Source organism: Zootermopsis nevadensis, unplaced genomic scaffold, assembly GCF_977971745.1.
Source record: "Zootermopsis nevadensis isolate Lab colony 2312 unplaced genomic scaffold, Znev_1.0 Znev_ptg000013l, whole genome shotgun sequence".
Taxonomy (NCBI): domain Eukaryota; kingdom Metazoa; phylum Arthropoda; class Insecta; order Blattodea; family Termopsidae; genus Zootermopsis; species Zootermopsis nevadensis.
The window spans coordinates 1,719,116-1,738,449 of NW_028259145.1; the positions used below are offsets into that span (position 1 = coordinate 1,719,116).

Consider the following 19,334-nt stretch of genomic DNA (forward strand, 5'->3'; position numbering starts at 1 on the left):
TGAGCCCTCATTCTTGACAGCTTCCTATAGTAATGGAACCTGCCTCATTGATGCTCCTACCTCAGATATTTACTCCATTACCTTATTAACTAGGCAAAATCTGTGAAAGATGGCATTACTGTAACCAGAGATATTCAACACAGACTCGAGAACTGAAAGAAGTATTGCTCTATGTCAGTGTTAACTATATAAAACACTCTGTACTTGAATTACCATTTAATTCTAGGAAAATTACAGATAACAGATAAAAGTAATGAATGTAAAAATTTCATAAAACAAGTCTCATAAGCTGCACTGGTATAAGGCAATGGAATATTGACTATAAAGAGAATATTAATATGAAGATTTCTGTCTTCTGGATTGTTGCGCTGTGTAGACTGGTACACAGCGCAACAACCCAGAAGACAGAAATCTTCATACTCACCGCTGTGAAAATCTCAAATCTTACACAGAATATTAATATCACGGATAAATTAACTAACAAACACAAAAAAAAAAAAAAAGCTGGGATGGAAGTGGTTTTGTTAACTGCTGTATTGTAACTGAAGTGTATAACACCTGAAGTGCTTTCAGAAACAGAACATAAATTTGGTATTTGTTGCCTGCCACAGACTGGATGGACAGGTCTGTACTACAGATGCACAAAGATCACATGCTGAATGTTTCAGTAGGACGGGAAGGAACACCAATCTTTAATACTGTACTTACTAATTAGTGAGCACCACACAATCATCACTGACATTAGGTGTGAGAGACCAGTTTCATGTACTCCTGGGGAAACTGACTATGTCCTGTAATTTAGCAAGCATTTATACCTATTCAAATTAAACGTTTCTTTTCCAAATATCATATACTGAAAGGAATAGGAAAATATCTGGTGAGATAAATATTACGAGGAAAGGACTCATAAATAACGCATATAAGGAAAATGACAGGCCAATGTAATATATAAAATAATAATATAACATATGCTAATATAGGACATAAAGGATATCTAAAACTGCACATTTTATGCCACACTTGGGAAGGTGGAACTCTTGATGATGTACTGAGAGCCAGGAAATTTTACCATCTATTATTGATTCCAAATTACAATCATAATATTTTTCTCACGTAACATATTTTTTTAAAAATCCTGATGCTATTATACTGTATATTACTTGTCCTTCCACCTTGTTTCATTTATTCACATAAGAAAAGAGCTTCAAAGGGACTTGGGTGAAAGCATAAGCTGGACTTAAATAGGTTAAACATCGGAAATACAAAGTATTTTGTTATGTATTTTTTCTTGTGTGTTATTAAATCCCAGAGTTCAATGGGACTACATACTCTCTGCAACTTAACTTGCATCCATCTTCAAAACTGCTTATATTTATAAAACAGTATACAGTATAAACCCTTTTAGAATCTTTACAAAAACGATCAGAATTTTCAAAAGGAAAATGTTCTGCATTAGTTGTAGAAATAAATACTTGCTAAAATCCCCTGACTCTGGTCACAAGTTTGTAAACAATTAAAATATTTTTGTTTATTCCTTTATGCAATGCGCTCTCACACAACTAATTATTCCATATTTACTTAATGATAACCACATGTCCCTCTCCATAACAGGCGCTTTCTTTCCCAGTCACTCTCAAAAACACTCTGATCATCACACAAACACACTAAATTCTTCTAAAGACACATTTTACACAATATTCACAATTTTAGCCACTATGTCAACGTGTAAACACACAAGACACTATCAAACCAAGTGTCTTCTCTAACAACAGATAATATTCCACAACCTCACATTGGCAAAAGGTATCACACATTCTGTAACTGGTGACCCGTATATCACATGCGAAGTAGGTTATCATCACTCTTAGATAAGAACTATGCACATTATAAAATTATGGCATGTCCAAAATAGGTGGCGCAGTCACTGAACAACTGTCATTATTTCTTAGTATCAGCAAGACTGGATTGTTAATTCTGAAGTTAAAGATATAGAAATGATTATAACTACACTGGAGCCTTCGTTCTTAAACATACTAAGTAACATGTAACTGAACAAAATGTCCATATACGTCATGCAGTTTCTAAGTTACATACAGAACTCAAGAATGCAGCTCATAAAAAATCCTGTACAAAAGTAGTACTCAGCTCCAAGCTTGTAAGAGAGAAATGGGTATAAACAAGGTGTTCATAATATGAAATTATACACATATTACCTTCAGTGTCAGTACTTACACTTATTTTGCTTTTACGGTTGACCTGTTTAGTTCAAGGATATAATACCATTATATCAGAATCAAAATATTGCTTATAAGAAGAATTACTGTTATATTCTGTTAACTAATGCAAAGTAAAACTGTAAATTATTCTTTGTAATTCATAATGAATTGACTTGTAGGAAAAGAATCACAGTACAAAATATTTAATGAATAATTCTGTTAAATCAGTGGTTCTAGTGTCACTTCTAATTCCTGCCATCATTTAAAGAAAACTCAACATGCAGGAAAATCAATGCTTCTTTGGAACAATGCACAATGTTGGTTGTCATACACTTCAGAAATTAAAATTCAATGCTGCCAACTAATGTCTCTGGGGAACAATTAATAATACATAATAAATAATTAGATTCAGAAATGTATTAGCAACAAGAATTTTTACTGCCACATTATTAATACGTGACATCTCTGATACAATGTAAATGTTCTTCAATTCCAAACAAAAACCTGGAAAACATAAGCCCAATGATGCTACAAGTTCATAATCAGATTTGTGGGTTGTTATGTAAGCCCCAAATGATGCATAAGATTCCTCAGTCATTAATTTGGCCTCGTTCTTCCTCAACTTGTAAATATTCACGTTCTAAGAGTCAAGGTCATTTATAGAAGTAGTGTTAACGATGACTAACTCTGATGTCATCTTGTCACTCTTAACAAGCTTCAGTAGCATATGGAGTTCTCGGGGTGATGAACAGACACCTAAAATGTAGCAAGCATAGTAACTTTTCTCTTCACTCACATACTTTAGATACCATTTTCTCCATCTCTATATCAGTGTCAATGTCATGATGGACATTCTCTTCTGCAGAATGTTTCTGACTGTTGGTAAGTCCACCCGCAGGACCTAAAGGTGCAAACCCTTGACTAGAGCTACCGACAACTGGTGACGTGTCTTTTGAGTCCAGAGCACTCTGAACAGCGGATGCGGGTGGAGAAGAAGCGAGCTGAAATGCTGGGTCTGCAAGGTCATCGAGACCTTCCGGAGTCTTCAGCTTGCCAAGCTCTTCCCTCAATTGACGAAAGTGCCGCTGAAAAGAATACCAATTATGTTCTCTATCTCATTCTGAAATAAACCCCAGAACTATAGTATCATAAATAGTATTAAAAATATATTAAAATTGGCCGTCAATCACAATATAAGATAATTAAAAGATTAAAATATCATTTTTTCGTTCCTTATCGAGTACTCGATTTACATATGGAACATTTACGACATGTTTCGGCTATCATAGAGCCGTCATCAGGTGTTATGTTATAAACTTTTTAACTGAATTACTGATTTTTAATGCTTTTTAGTTTTCATTTTTCTTATCATTTTCTCGTCGGTAACCAGCCACGATCCGATACAGTATACCTCCAATCTCTCCTAATACTGCTGCGATATTACTTCTCAGTCCAATATACACAACATTGGCATCACTACGACATGCAATTATATTAGTGACATGTGACACAACAACGGATGAAGATACAATATGAAGGACGAGGAAATGATAAGAATGAAAACTAAAAAGCATTAAAAATCAGTAATTCAGTTAAAAAGTTTATAACATAACACCTGATGACGGCTCTATGATAGCCGAAACATGTCGTAAATGTTCCATATGTAAATCGAGTACTCGATAAGGAACGAAAAAATGATATTTTAATCTTTTAATTATCTTATATTGTGATTGACGGCCAATTTTAATATATTTTTAATACTATTTAAATAAATCACAATATGACGCACCTACAATATCTTATAGTATCATCATCAATCATTAAATGGCACTTTATACAAGTTTATTTGATTATAAACATTAAATCGAACACAGAGAAAATTTATATGTAGTATATACTTTCTGTTTATAGTTTTCCTGCTGAGATTTGTTGCTTAATTAGTGAATTTATTCAGATATATGTAAAACCAAATTACACATTCCTCTTCCTTTTAAATGTTAAAAATTTATGCCAATTAAATAAAAATATATATGAATGTAAACAGATGTATGTGACAGTGATTTGATCTGAAGAGCAATATTAGCGGCTACAGAAAGACGTAAAACAATAATACAAACATTACCTTGAGAGCCAATGCATTCAAAGAAATGGCTCTTCCAGTACGTCTGTCTCCACACTGTGTTTCCATGTCTGAAATCCAGCCCTCAATCTGATTTACAATTTCTTGACGCTTCATCCAGAAATGTGTGTGAATGACCTGTAAAAACATAGTTATATTACCCACAATTACCTAAGTTACAGGCATATAACAAATCAGATTTTTATAATGAAAAAAAGATCAGAATGTGGATGATTTTAAATATTCAGTCCTACTGCCATACTTACCTCCCTAAAACATGGGCATGGATTACGAACTTGCTCCAGCATAGCCCACTTAACGGTAGCCTGACAAATATTGGAGTTGTATTCTCGTGAACTCTGGTTGCCAGAAGGCGTTCCCCTAGATCGCTCATAACCTGGTTCATTGAAGTATGGCTCCGGAACTAAGATGAGGGACTGTATAGACACCAGAACCTACAAGGGAAAAAGAGCGAAAATGTCTATTTTGCAGGGCAACAACCTTGCAAATTTCAGGCATTTTGCAGCTGACTGATATTTACTTTCCTTACTTGTACGTGTTTGCAATGAAACCCACTTTCTTCATACTGATTTTGTAATTTGACCACATGACTGCTGAATTAGCATGTACAGTACAGTCCAAATTATCTGACCTAACAGGACCGAAGGACAGTCAGATAATCAAAAATGTTGTATGATATGAGAAATGATAAAGATGAGGATAAATATAAACTCAATTTATAATCACTTTACGACATTACTAAATTATGAAAAATTAAGAAAATACAATACAGCATCAAATAAAATTTCACAAACAAAAACAGAATTTAACATAATGTAATTCTGTAAATGAAAGAAGTTATTTTTTTAAAAGAATTCAGTAATGGGTATTGTTTCCGAGCCTCCTTCCTTTTCTTTGCAGCAGGGTTACATAAAATGTAAAAGGTGCATGTTGGGGGAGTATCATTCATTCTGCTAAGTGCTGAGTTGACCGTCTATAAAATGGAGCAATCTGACATGGCAAGTCGGATAACTGAAGGTCAGATATTTGGGATTCTACTGCATAAAAAATCATCTCTTCATAATCAAAAATATAGCAGCTATGCGCATTTCCTTCCTAGTAATTAACTAGTTAATGACAAATTTGTAAATAAATTTTTTGTAATGTGTAAAAGTTTTAATAATAAAATTAATTTGCCATTAAGACAACAGTGAGAAGGAGGAATAAGCTTAATCTGTTAGCTAATAATTTTATTTGGAATAATTCATAATTCTTGGTTTAAATACCTGCAAGAAACTTGAAGTCTGAGCATTCCATTTTTCTTCTGGTCGTCCATGCCATGTATTAAGCACACTTAAGCACACTTTGCCATCATTATAGAGGTTTGGATTGAACCTGATAGTGTGATGACCAGTCGTCTCCAAGTTGATGAGCATTGGAGAATTGGGGTAGTCAGATGGGAAATACACATCAAATTCAAAGCAACCATTGGCATACGGTGTTTCAGCAGGCCCAGTTATCAATACCTAAGTAAACAAAATTACATTAATGACACGTACAGACTGATTTGGAGCCATGAACACCAATATTTTAATCAAACACTGTATTATGCCATCACAACCTTAAGATTCTAAATGCCAAGAAATGCAAGTTCAAGTATGATCAAATTTAATCAAATCCACATTACCATAACTATATTTTCTTAAGATATATTTTAATATTATCCTCCATCTACTTAGGTTGTCACTTTTCAAGTGGCCTTCCCCACTACAGATCTGCATGCATTTCTTGATTCTTTTGAGTATCACAGCCTGTGCAACATCAAACTAAAGTAATTACTAATATTCAGTTTTGTTTTTAAGTGGATGACCACATGCACTTCTTGTAACGGCTAAATTTTCTTATATGGCGATGTGTCATACAGTTCTCATTTAAAATTTTCAGGAGGTAACAGCGAACTTTAGCCCCAACCTAATAAAATTCAGAACATTATCAAGAAATATCTGGGCACTGTGTAATATTTTGCCTATTTTTGGAGGATGTGCATCAGACAACTTTTCCTATTCAAAACCGAATTTATGCAAACACCACCCACTTATGAGAAGAAAATGAAAACCAAATTAAGGAGAATCACAAGCTTCCACTATAACTTATCAGTACAGTACACGTTCATGTGACAAAACCACTGTTTGAAAGAGGAAATTTTTTTCAGAATGCAATTTACTCCTGCTCCATTCACTCAAGCAATGACGTAGTTCATCCTCGCACAGTTCATGTGTAGTGGAGATGCACAGTGAGTCATAGCAGGATATCTATTACTACAGTGCTGGAAGAAATGTTGATGCAAATAGCATTTCCAGAGGCTCAAACGTCAGCAATACTAATATTGGAATTATTATATACTCGCTATCTTTAAATGTATGACATAATCAGAACTGGACTTATCTTTTTGATAATGAGGGAAAACTGTCATACCTTCATGATATCAAGACGATCAGTATCACAGCGAACAAACACGGAACTGCTATAGGATAGTGGAAGAGAGGTCGACAGTGTAACTGTTTCTTGTGCCAGTCTTTTCACTCTTGATGGGTGGCTTCTTTCGCCTGCTGCACGCATATTTGACTCAAAGTGATACGAAACGACAAACTGGTATCCGCCTTCACTGCACTCGGTTATCATCTCGTATGTATCTAGAAACAAAAATATAAATGCTCCATAAAATTGTTACTGTGCTTGATTATACACATATAATACTTGCACGTCTGGAAAGATGATTACTCTGCATGATGTACTGTTACTGTATGAGACGAACAACAACAGACTTGAAATAGCAACTTTTTTTAGACTTTCAGTTGCTACCGGGTTAGAGAAACAATATCAACTGTTACAGATTACGTAACAATTACAATAAAATTAACAAAATATAATGTATATGAACAGTAAATAATGAAATGTTAATAATTATATATATCGTACTATGAACTCAACAAAAAAGAGTTTAAGGAGAACTAATGAGGCACTAATTTACAAGGAACAAAGAAATGTTAAAAACGTATTATTGGTTAACATCGACCAGACTACACAGCGCAATAACCCAGAAGACGGATATCTTCACGTATTATATAACTTGTAAATTTGCAGGGGTTTAGGAATGTTGACTTAATTCAATCAAAAACATAATTTTTTGTGAAACTTGTTAAGTTCTAACAGATAATACAAGCATTCATTTGTAACACACAATAATTAAGTAATTTTCTGCTTGCCATCAAATGCGTTTTACTATCCATAAATATAATGACAAGTATACGTACCAAACTGTAACTGCTTCATGACTTCTAAGTACCTCTCTTCAACCGATCTCTGCATTGGAAATTCTAAGTTGCCTGACACTAAACTGTCTTTCCCTGTTGGTGCTTCAACATCATCTTCTAGTACAAGACGATCAGTAGCAACCTGTAAATGAAACAAAGGAATACAAAACACCACGTGGGATGTTAAAAGAATTTAATTACAGAAATAAGTAGAAAGATGTACAGCCAATTAAAACCTACATGCATTTTATATTCTTCTAATGTTATATTAATCGCGCTTCTTTGAAACGATTCATCAAACTACAAACGTACATCATATCTACAAATATTTTTTTCAATACTTTCTATAACTCATCCCTAATCAATATTTAACCCTTTTCGTACCAGTAAATCAAGTGAGGTGGTTAGGGAGCCCTGACATGATCTGACTTTGATTAATTCACAGTGCATGCTTCTGTAGTTGCTGTGGAGGAGAGCCCTTGCCCCACTTATGTCATGGCATGTATGCAGCTGTTTCTCAGTTTCCTTATTCTTTACATCAAAACTGGTCATGATCTGTCTTTCAGAACCTATCTAATAACTAGTTAGATCATCTTTGATGCTATATAATCTGAGCTACTTACAATGTTGTTAAATAAAATATGCAGCAAACAGCAATTTTTATGCACAGACATATGTACGAACTGTACCAGTCAAAAGCTTCTAATTAAGTAAATATCTATAAGATTGAGGAGCAGTACTGATATATATGATACGATGAAATGTACCTTTATAGGCACATTTGCAATGAAGGTGCGTCAATTAGCTATGCCATGTTGCCTGTCTGAAAGTAATAATTCAAGACCTCAAGAAATTTTATACTGTGGAGTTTCTATTAGAATTTGCCAGTACATTCCAATTTTGGTTAAAATCAGACTACAATAAAAGACACTTTACGTGACGACTTACATGAATTTCTGCATGCATCTCGAGCATAATTCGCTAATATTTAATGGAGTGAAAATTTTTCTGAACAAAAGGAGCTGAGATAAATAAATATAACACACATCAATAGACTTTTCTATGTGTTTGGTAGTTGTTAGATAATTAAACAAAAGTGATCTTTCTTCTGTGCCATCTTGCAACTTGAGAGCCATTGGACTCAATTTGATCAAATTTTGTATCTGAGGTACCAGATCGACCACCCCGCCTAGATTACACTATTTATAACAGAACATCAAACACTATCATTTAAGAATTGAAAATCTACAAACAACACAGAAATGTTCAAAAACAGATTCAGTATGCATACATTTTCCAACTTGTTTGTTACTGTATAATCTACATGTTGGGAACTGTAACATATACAGAATAATTTCCTCATGAACTTTTTTAAAATCAGGGTATTTGCCCAAAATAATTTGGATCACCTGAAAGAAAGCAATGACAGATATGTGGGAAAGGTATCAATTTCAGCAAGTAGTGAGTGGAGTGACATATGTTACTTTTTAAAGTGAATATTTACATTAAAAACAATGCATCATGTTATCACAGCTTTCATTCATCTATAAATGGACCATCTAGAAGGTAAAATTCCATCTTTGTAACTTATATTATAGTTTTAGTCATTTTTAATAGTTTTATGCAGGGTTCCATAATAAAATTTATTTTTACAAAAAGAATAGTCCTCTAACAAAAATAAATCACTTGTGTAGTGTTAATTGCTTAACATCTGTAAAAGATGGGCATACATGAGAGCTACAATATAGCAACTCTGTTATGACCTTCTTAATGATTAATTTTCCCACACTCGCCACCTCTAATTCTACAGAGTTACAAATTAAGGTGGTGACTGGTGGGAACATAAATACAAGCTACGTTTGATGTGGATATTAAGTAGTTTCCTTTCAGACTTCCTGAAACCAATCGGTTGAATGCAAAAAGCACAAAATCAAACAATCCAATTGGAGAGATAAGGACTTCGCATTATTCAGTTTTATATTTGGAGAAGTTGATCCTTCACTCACTGTAATGTGGTTTCCACTTTCAACCCTTGCATTCCACAGTTAAACAGAAGTCACAGACAAACCTGTTATTCCCCATACTAAATCGGATTGCTAAGATGCAACCTGTCCCAAAGTTGCATTCACTAAGAAATGAAATAATTTAATTAGCTTCTGATTAATTCTATACAATTTTTCTGAATATTTCACACCCCACAAGTTCTGCCTACCTGTACAAGATTGGCAGTTTCCTGAATGTCAGGAATAAGGAGTGCCAAACCCTCATCTTGCTCTATTTCATCCTGATATTTTGATGGTAATCTTGATTTTCCATTGCCTTTTGATTTGTTGATTCTGAAAAGAAGATGGTTCACAATTGCAAACGTGATATAATACGCATCAAGCACAAATAGAGGCAGATATAACTCTTAAGGTGGCGACTGACTTGTAACATTTACTCGTAATGTAACATTCGCGGCGAGCATGTTACATTACACCACAACTGGTGAGGTGTATCGAATGCTCGTTTTGAACGCTCGGCTCGACCGTGCTCATGTGTGCTCCATTCATTTCATTCAATATGTCGGACGTGGAGGTTGTGTTATCTTTGTTTCATTTAATACGCTACTCTTATCTAAAGAACTCGTGAATGCTCGTTATGACGCCGCTCGACTGACTGACTGACTTGTAATGTAACACTCAAAGGGATTCGCGAAAAAACCGACAACACGATGGAGCGCCCGCGAGCGTGAGCGGCTCCGTTCGCTGTCTTCACTTGTGTAATGCTCGATTTGTAACACGTTACATTACAGGCAAATGTTACAAGTCAGTCGCCACCTTTAGATTTAAAATAATCTGGTGTATATATTTTCAACTTGTTGGTAGGCCAGTGAATTTCTTTTTTCTGTGAACCACGAGGAAGTGTGTTAACTATCACTCAGTACTGCAGCATTTATTTAAAATGTTAAAGAACATTTGTTCACTTAAATTTAATATCCATTACATATACCTGTCTACATAAATAAATATATTAAAAAACAGTGAAGTCATGTTTACTTACTTAAGGCGTGAAGCGTAAGTATCAACACAGTTCTTCATCTTTGTGAGTAGACAAACTACTGACAGTTCATCTCCGTGAGATGACTTCTGTCTTCTGTCCTGAGGCAGCAAGAGTGACACAAGTTGCGGACTAAGTGCCATTGCCCGAAGTAGTTGTAGCACAGCACGATATAATGGTATATGCCTTGCCATATCAAGAACTGCAATCATATGGTAACAACCAACAATTTTCCTACAAGGTTACTACGCATAAAAACATTAAGAAATTTCATCAAACATTAACAATATTCATAAGATATTAAAAATGGAATAAAAAATCTGAAAAAGAACATCGTTTGATATCTGGTAAAAATCTGATAAAAATGTACGCTAGCATAATGTATGAAAATTGTATTTGAATTATTTATCGTTTTGAAGCTTTATATAATTTTATACACCTGAGGATGGTTCTTTTAGGAACTGAAACATGTCGTGAAACATGAAAAATGATGGTCTAATGTAAATCGAATATTTCGATAAAGAACACCATTTAATATTTTAAATGTTAATTATTGTAATATTTTAATATTTAATAACAATTATTGTGATTAGACAGACAAGATTTAATATATAATTAACAATATTATAAATGCATTTTCATAAATGCTTTCTTATGTAACATAATTACAGTGTTGTTTACAGCATTATCGTAAACATTATCCTGACCATATAACTAACATCAGTCCACAATAAAGTACCCGTTCTTCTTAGCCTGCTTTCATGACATTATATGGCAAGATAAGCATATGGTACTTTTCAGTACATAACATGGGATCTACCGACAGACTTTAAAACACATACATAAGAATTATTAATTGGACTGTCTACACAACCTTCACAATTATTCTTATTTTTGCTACTACATGTTTCACCTTACATGATCACACAATAAGATCAAAAAGTCAAGTTAGTTTAAAACACCTACACTTCAATGGTTTCAAGAGAATGTTAGCAAAACTACTCGATCTGAACTGCACCTTCTAACAGTGAAGTTGTAATAACATAAAGTTAACCGTAATGTATATTGTCAGACTGTAGATTATGTCACGGAACGAGTAAAGTGGAAGTCGCTCTTCAAAAATGTAATATTGTTAAACTGCTGTAATTGAGATTCATTGGCTGCAAGCTGGTTGTCTGAGGAATGAAAATCAGTATGAATATAAATTATGTACAAAAATGGATTTCGAACAAGGTAAAATACTTATGCCTGGGGCTTAATTCTTAATCTCAGCATTACATAGAGGTGTATGATCACCTTCATGCCTTGGCTGCTTTAAACCTGAGCAAAGAAACCTGGTACCCACTGGATAGGATGTTGGATGGGCCAAAGAGATGGTCTGGATGTTGTGTCAAAGAGAAAAATCCTGCTCTATCACAAACGAACTCGTCTTTCAGTCCAGTCAGTCAGCTGGGATATCTCAGTCAGTACTTACAATAATTATGAGCCGGGATAGCTCAGTCAGTATAGTGACTAGCTACGAGCTGGACGGCCGGGGTTCGATCCCCGACGGGGGCAGAGGATTTTTCTTCTAGCCTCTGCGTCCAGACCGGCTCTGGGGCCCACCCAGCCTCCTCTACAATGGGTACCGGGGTTCTTTCCCGGGGGTAAAGCCGGCCGGGGCGTGATGCTGACCACTCACCCCCATCTAGTGCCGAGGTCAAGGAAGAGAGGAGCTATACCTCCACTCACCCCCCCCCCCCCAAAAAAAAAACGCCTACATGGCGTATAGTGGGACAAACTTTTACTTTTACTTACAATAATTACCAAATATCCCCCTGCACAATACAAATATGCCTCAGAATTTAAGTTTCTATTATGATCTTACCAGAATCATTTCGAAGGTATGAAGACACTGCCGGCAAAAGACAGGACTGCTGCAAGAGGTCATGGAATAACATGGGCAACTGCGGTTGTTCTGGTCCACTCTCACTCTCACTTTCGTCTTCATCTTCTACCGTGAAGAAGTTTGGAGGGATTGCACCGCCAGGGTTAATATAACTTGACAAAACCTGACAAAGAACAAGACAGGTGCTTGTGAATTTCCAAATGACCTATCGTTATAAAAATACAATAACTATGACCTTTACAACATCATATATTAAGGCTAGTATTCACTGTTTCATTAATTCTCTCATAAAAGAACCTAAGTTTAACAGTGAATCACAAAAACATGCATTTGGACATGTTCTGAACTGGTTCCATACATTTATCATCCTCACATCCTATTTTCCTATGATTCAGTTAACGTAAATCTCTTTATTTCTTTGGTCTTCCAAAATGTCAACTTTTCAGCTACTTCCCCAAAATACTATATACATTTACAATGCCTCCTACATGCACTACCCAAACAATAAGCTGTATAAATCACAAGTTCCAAATTACTTAATAACCTCAATACATTCTCCAATTACATCTCTCATATGCTCAAATATTTTCTTCAACACTGTTTTCAACAGCGAACAGGCCACCATTCATAAACTCTTTGTTCTGTCTATATGTAATCCTATTTATCTGTACTCCTTGTATCTGTCCATATGTGATTTTTCCGTACCTTCCATCAATTAGGATTATTTATGACAGATGTCAATTATGCAAAGATACCAACGCGTGACCACATCTCATGGCAAAATTGAGGTAAAAACAATAATTTGCTTGGCCTTCCACATTTGCTGGTAGACAAGTCGGTGTGGTAGGAGGTTAGCATTGACGCAAACAACACATTTGCAAGTTCAAGTCTTGATGTCACATGTTTTATTGTAACGTATGTGTTGTATTCGCACAAATACTCATTTAAACTCTGCAGTTGCACATTATTAAATTATATGTTTCAAAATTTCTGTGTGGAACTCATGCAAACAGCAACTGGAAATAGACTGTGATATTCAAGAGACAATACGTAGTTGTTATTTGTCTGTAAAGCATATGCAGTCCAGTAACCTTTTGCTAATAAGCAAAAAGTAATTATACGTATTATCATTCGTATTATCACTGTATTATCTAAGCAGCATCGGAAAGGCTAAGAGTATAAGGGAAGAATGTATTTCCTCTATTTTTAGGTGATTCGTCATTCGATGGCATTCTGATATGAGGATTTCGTCGAATTTGACCGAAGACAATTTTACTTGCAAAAAATATATACTTCGGAAGCAATTTTATTTTGTAAAGTATGTCAATTACTTAAACATAACATTAATTAGTATGTTAACTCTTGAAAGACCTGACATCTTAAATAAAATATCCAGAATCGTTGATCTTCAACCATAGACCTCATTTGTCTCAGCATGGACTCGATCAGAGATGAAACAAATTTGCTGTTTAACAACCTTATATTAATTACACTGTGGATTTCAGTTGATACTTGTCTTGTTATTTGAGAAGGATATCAGTATGGTTGATTTATTTAATGGAAATATGGAGAGGGTTCTATATACTTCAACAGTCAGCCTGCGTACTCTCCTTACTTTATGTTTCAAAGTGCAATGCAAGTTATGTCACTTACAAAGGGAAATGGCAAATTGAAATTTTCTGATTCAGCTCCAGTTTTGCTGTGGATTATCGAATACTAAATTTTAAAAGAACAGGCTTGCAAATCAAAAATATACAGAATCAGCAATTATTTTGATAACTCAAATACTGCATAAGCTATTCATGCACAAAATCTCATTACACAATAAAACACTGTTCATCAATCACATTAATGGACCAAAAACAACTGTACTGTAAATTCCAGTGGGGTGTAAATTTGTTTAAATCGAGGCAATTGTTTACACTTTGCAAAATGGAATCTTCAAGAAACCCAAGCCTGAACTCTGCTAATTTCGGCTTTAAACACTGTACAGCACGAAGGAGTTTTCAAATGCACAGTTTGCAGATGAATCGGAGATATCCCCAATATTGCAAGTTTGGTAGTTCACAAGTGACTATGAATAAGTTTTACCTGCAGCAATACTGTGACATGCTCTTCTTCACTACGTTGACGTAACAATGCTTGTTCCACATTCCATGACTGTACAGTACTTCCAGTGCCAAAACCAGTTCCTTTAGCCCAATATAAATGTGATTTGTCATCAGATTTTCCTCGACTGTCCTGGCATATAGCAGTGGCTTTTGTGGCAGCAATGACCAACTGAAAATGAAGTTTACCATGTAGTATTTAATATCACAGGATACCGACTTCACACTCCATACAGATTCCTAGCATGTGCCTCATTTCAATCTACAGTGATTAAAAATACATTACATCCAACAAAAGAAGTCAACACACTATTGAAGATGGCAAAATCATTCTAATGAATAAAAAAAACAAAAAACAAGTGTAATTAAACAAGCATTAAACACACTTGCTGTTTCTCAACTTTTGCACATCACAGAAGCCTAAATTCTCAATTACAGTGGTAGAGTTTGCAATATTTTGGCTATATATTTCATTACTAGTTTAAAGTTTTGTATTACACTGCAAAATTCTGACATAAAAGTGTTAGCTATGTAGGAAGAATCCAATTTTTAAAATGGTTAATGAAAGTTTTAAAACTTCAAATGCCTATCATGGTTCAAAATTTTAAAATCTTACACTGAATACCGCTACAATTATTTCCACTTAAAGACATTTGCACACTTGCCATGTTGTACAGACGACAGGAAGTTAGAAAGTATGATGGGAGGGTCAGTGACAGTCAGATGGACATTAACACAAAGCTCAATAAAAGTGTTCCGAAGGACTGAAACTAAACGGGATTCCATTTGAAACCTTGGGTAACAAACTGAGAGCTTAGTGTTAGTGATGCACAAAATATTTTTCATGTAGAATATTATTTAAAAACTGGATTGCTTGGAAACGGTAAAAATGCATTTTATGGTGAGATTACTAAATAAGTTTCCAAGTAACTTATTAATTCACATCATGTCCTATTTTTGTTACCAACAATAAGAGCTCACTGTATAAGACCTGTTACGCCTTTCCATAAATTATCATTATAACAAATTTCTACAGGAGAGTGTTATCACATTTCACTGTAATTCTTAAAATTTGTTGCACAGAAAATTATCCAAAATTGTACAAGCAAACAATTATTATCTTCAGATACCAGTCTATACAACTGCAATCATAAGCAACTCCCTTCAGAAAATCATTCATTTTTAAATTCTGCTACTTTATACCAACCTCATGCTGAACTCCTGGAAGATTTATGTCTTGTGATTGATGTGTAAAAACAGAGAGGCAACCCAACAGGAGATGTACTGCACCGATATCAATGGTAGTTCGACGCAACAAAACCCCATCATCAGTCGTGAGTGGCGTAGAGTCAAAAAGTTGACGCAAGACTTGGAATGGCAATGTGTGTAGAGACCCAGCAACTGGAGAGCTGAAGATGTCACCTAAGGATAAAAAAAGAATCCAGAATTACTTATCTTACTTTATTCCATATTATTTAACAGGGCCGTATCAAATGGAAAGATTATATAGTATTAAAAACTTCAAGGTCAATTTCAAGGTATTCTTTTAGCTTTTACCTGGAAGGATGAAAACATTAACAAAGGAAGTGATTCAAATAAGATTCTCCTGTGTGTTTAGGTATATCATTCTACATGCTGGACAGAATTATGTAAATCCCCCCCCCCCCCAAGGAGCAACACTGTCTAAAGATAAAAGTAGACCCGCTTACTGAAGTCTGTACGTGGACATTTACCCAAAAAAATACTTGAAATTGTCTGATCAGTTTTGCAGAAATTCCAAGGCTCCCAGAATGTCTGACATACAGCGATTATTCCAATTTGGAAAAAAATCAGTCTGGTGGACTCAAGTCAGGACCGTGTGACAAAGGTGAAGGAGCTCTTCCTACTCATACTTTCCCACAAGATCAGACTGTCGTCAGCATGCTGTCATGCTGCATGAGAACACCACCTAGAGGCATGTGAGGTTAGAATTCTGAAAACCGAGGCCCATGAAATGTCATAGTCTTGATAGTAATCACAGGTGTGTCTTCTGTTGCTGTTGATGGCCTCCTAAGCCTGGGATCATCTCCAACTTCCAAGAGAGCACAATGTCCAACACATTATGATATGATCCTCTGTGCTGTCTCCGCAACGTCTTGCAATTCATTTGGGAGCCTTGGATAGGTTAACGCTACATGTTTGAACCTGTAAACTAACTTTCAACTATTCTTTAAATGAGGTTCTACATAAATCTTGGATCTAATAATTCTAAAATAAAGAAGATAACTAATATAATTACTTTCATATAAAAATTTATAATAGTACTCATTAACATTAATGAGAAATTCCCATTCAGTGTTCTACTTAAGACTTTACTCATTTAATGTTCCCACTGTCTCACCAATGCCTCGTGTCAAAATTCCTTATTCCCAAATAAATATTAATAGGGAATACACAGTATCTAATCTAACTGTAAGGTGGCAGAAACCATCAGATGCTTTTCTCCAATTTAACTGTTGTGTTCAATTACAATCTTACTATGGGCAGGAAGGCCACTCATTGACACATACCCCCTTCTCCATCATCTGTAACACCTAGCACCAGCCTGAGCAGACACTGAGCTTTCTTCTTGTCTCGGAGCAGAACTTCAGCATATCCAGGTAGGCGCAGGAATAAACCAAATGCTGCAAGGGAATGTGGAGGGACTGAAGGAGGTGGTAACGAGTTTGAACGGTTCCCACCCGTACCAGGTGATGAACTGCCTGCAGGAAGGGAATCTTCCAAGTCCTACAGAAACAAAATAAACTTGACAACAAACAACAAAATGTGGTTCCTTGACTTGGAACAGCAATACAATATGGCTCAATATAAAGCAGCCCAAAATGTGTTAACAGTAGAGTCCCAATTATCTAACCTTTGGTTATTTGACAGTTTTATCCAATGCACAATGACAAAAGTTTAAAGCCAATAAAAAGATTTGACTGAGTCGGCAATAGAATTAGCTAAAGATTATGGGATAGATAGGGACTGAGTGATTGTGTCCATGAAATGATGCTACCATGCTGACCCCAGAGCTCTTGATGATGAAGTAACAATATAATAGCATTATGGAAAACAATTATGGCATATTTTGGGTGTGGTCTTCCATGAATCCAGTAATGGTGGTTTGATCATGAAAGAATTTTCTTCCAGATCCAGAAGAAAATGATTTGCAAAGTTCTCCTAATGAAGAGATCAGCAAATTCAAAACTGGGAGTTTACTGTAGTTAAAAAGTCAGGAGGATGACCATACTTAAATTTATGAACTGTATAGCTGAAGTAAGATGGATGAAGCACGTTACAGCAAAAAACTGTACCAATTACTTAGTGTCAAATAATATGAGATGACAATTACATTCAGTGAATTTAAAGCAATGGGGAGGAAGTGGCCAAGGCCTGTACCATCCCATTTTTAAAACGGAGGAACTTTGAAAAACCACAAAAAATTCAATCGTGTTCCAGCTGGATTTAAAACTTGACACCATCTGAATACAATTCAGAAGGCTTGAGACAACATGTTCAGTAGAAATATGCATAGTAATTTAATAGAACAGGGAAATAGAGGAAGAAACAATACAAGCTATATATTCTTGTTCATAGGTCTTTGTGGCAGGGCGAGAGTCGCATCAGATATTTGGTATTAACCAACATTTCGGCAAGCTACATATTTTGTTGATGCATGGCACTAAACCACGAAGACAGCTTAACTGATATCAGAATAAATTAATTTATGGAGTTGCAGTAGGACAGAGGAGATCTATGAAAATGGGGAAAACCTCAAGCAGCATATTTTGTAACTGATATATTACGGTTAGTTATAAATTCCATTTAATCTTAGAAACCAAGTATATAATAAAACTTACATTAACCTCATAGATGTCATCACTGGCATCAACTTTGACCCACTCAGCATCAAGTGCATCTGGAGTTAAAACTTTGTCTGGAGTAGAGTAACGGAGCGTTTCAGGGTACACCAATGGTAGGTGTTGTGCTAACAGCGCCAAACCCCCCTGCTGAGTGAACACCTGCAGAGGCGTGGGTAGGCCGGGGTAAGACAGCAACTCGTCACATTCATCTTTCGAAGTAGCACCTATAAGATAATACATATTTTCTGTAATCGACATCTGTTTCTACAGTTCATTTATTAAAAATGTTGATAAAGATCCTTAAAAAAATCGTAATTTCATCACTTGTGTGAAATAAGAACATTATCATGATCATCACTGAGAAGAGCTACTTTTCTTTATTCACATAGATTACCAGGTCTTAAGTTATTTAAATGCACAGATGATAAGACCATGGGAGAATTTGTACTAATTAATAAAGATTGGGCAATGAAACTTAAGAATAGAAGCTGTGATGACACAATCACCAGCAGATTCGATGAACAAATTTTTTGGCCTATTCTGTCAATGTGGTTTTACTTTGAATAGACTTCTGATTTTAAATGCATATGTGCAAGCCCAAGGCAAAATTCTCAACATGGAGAATTGAATGTTGAGCTTTGCACCTCACAATTTGGAAAATATTATCCTGCATGGTCACCTGAGGGAGGATGTTTACACAGTCCCTTCCAGGATTATCGAAGATCCACGGTAAGACTTCAAGCAGCTGTGACAATGGTTGATGCCA

General features: G+C 35.3%; 1 protein-coding gene across 2 annotated transcripts in view; it reads right to left on the reverse strand.

Moving 5' to 3' along the window:
• Positions 1-1,513: 1,513 nt before the first annotated feature.
• The window catches only part of Bruce (BIR repeat containing ubiquitin-conjugating enzyme), a 101,952-nt gene continuing 84,131 nt past the window's right edge, over positions 1,514-19,334 (reverse strand). For both annotated transcript variants that reach the window (XM_087348367.1, XM_087348368.1), the window contains 13 exons: positions 18,566-18,792; positions 17,234-17,450; positions 15,892-16,106; positions 14,668-14,856; positions 12,556-12,739; positions 10,692-10,890; positions 9,862-9,985; positions 7,650-7,791; positions 6,811-7,028; positions 5,622-5,861; positions 4,602-4,790; positions 4,339-4,473; positions 1,514-3,301 (listed from right to left, as the gene is read on the reverse strand). In XM_087348367.1, coding sequence (XP_087204493.1) covers positions 3,005-3,301; positions 4,339-4,473; positions 4,602-4,790; positions 5,622-5,861; positions 6,811-7,028; positions 7,650-7,791; positions 9,862-9,985; positions 10,692-10,890; positions 12,556-12,739; positions 14,668-14,856; positions 15,892-16,106; positions 17,234-17,450; positions 18,566-18,792 — 2,576 coding nt within the window. In that variant the 3' untranslated portion in view covers positions 1,514-3,004. The remainder of the gene's footprint in view (positions 3,302-4,338; positions 4,474-4,601; positions 4,791-5,621; positions 5,862-6,810; positions 7,029-7,649; positions 7,792-9,861; positions 9,986-10,691; positions 10,891-12,555; positions 12,740-14,667; positions 14,857-15,891; positions 16,107-17,233; positions 17,451-18,565; positions 18,793-19,334) is intronic.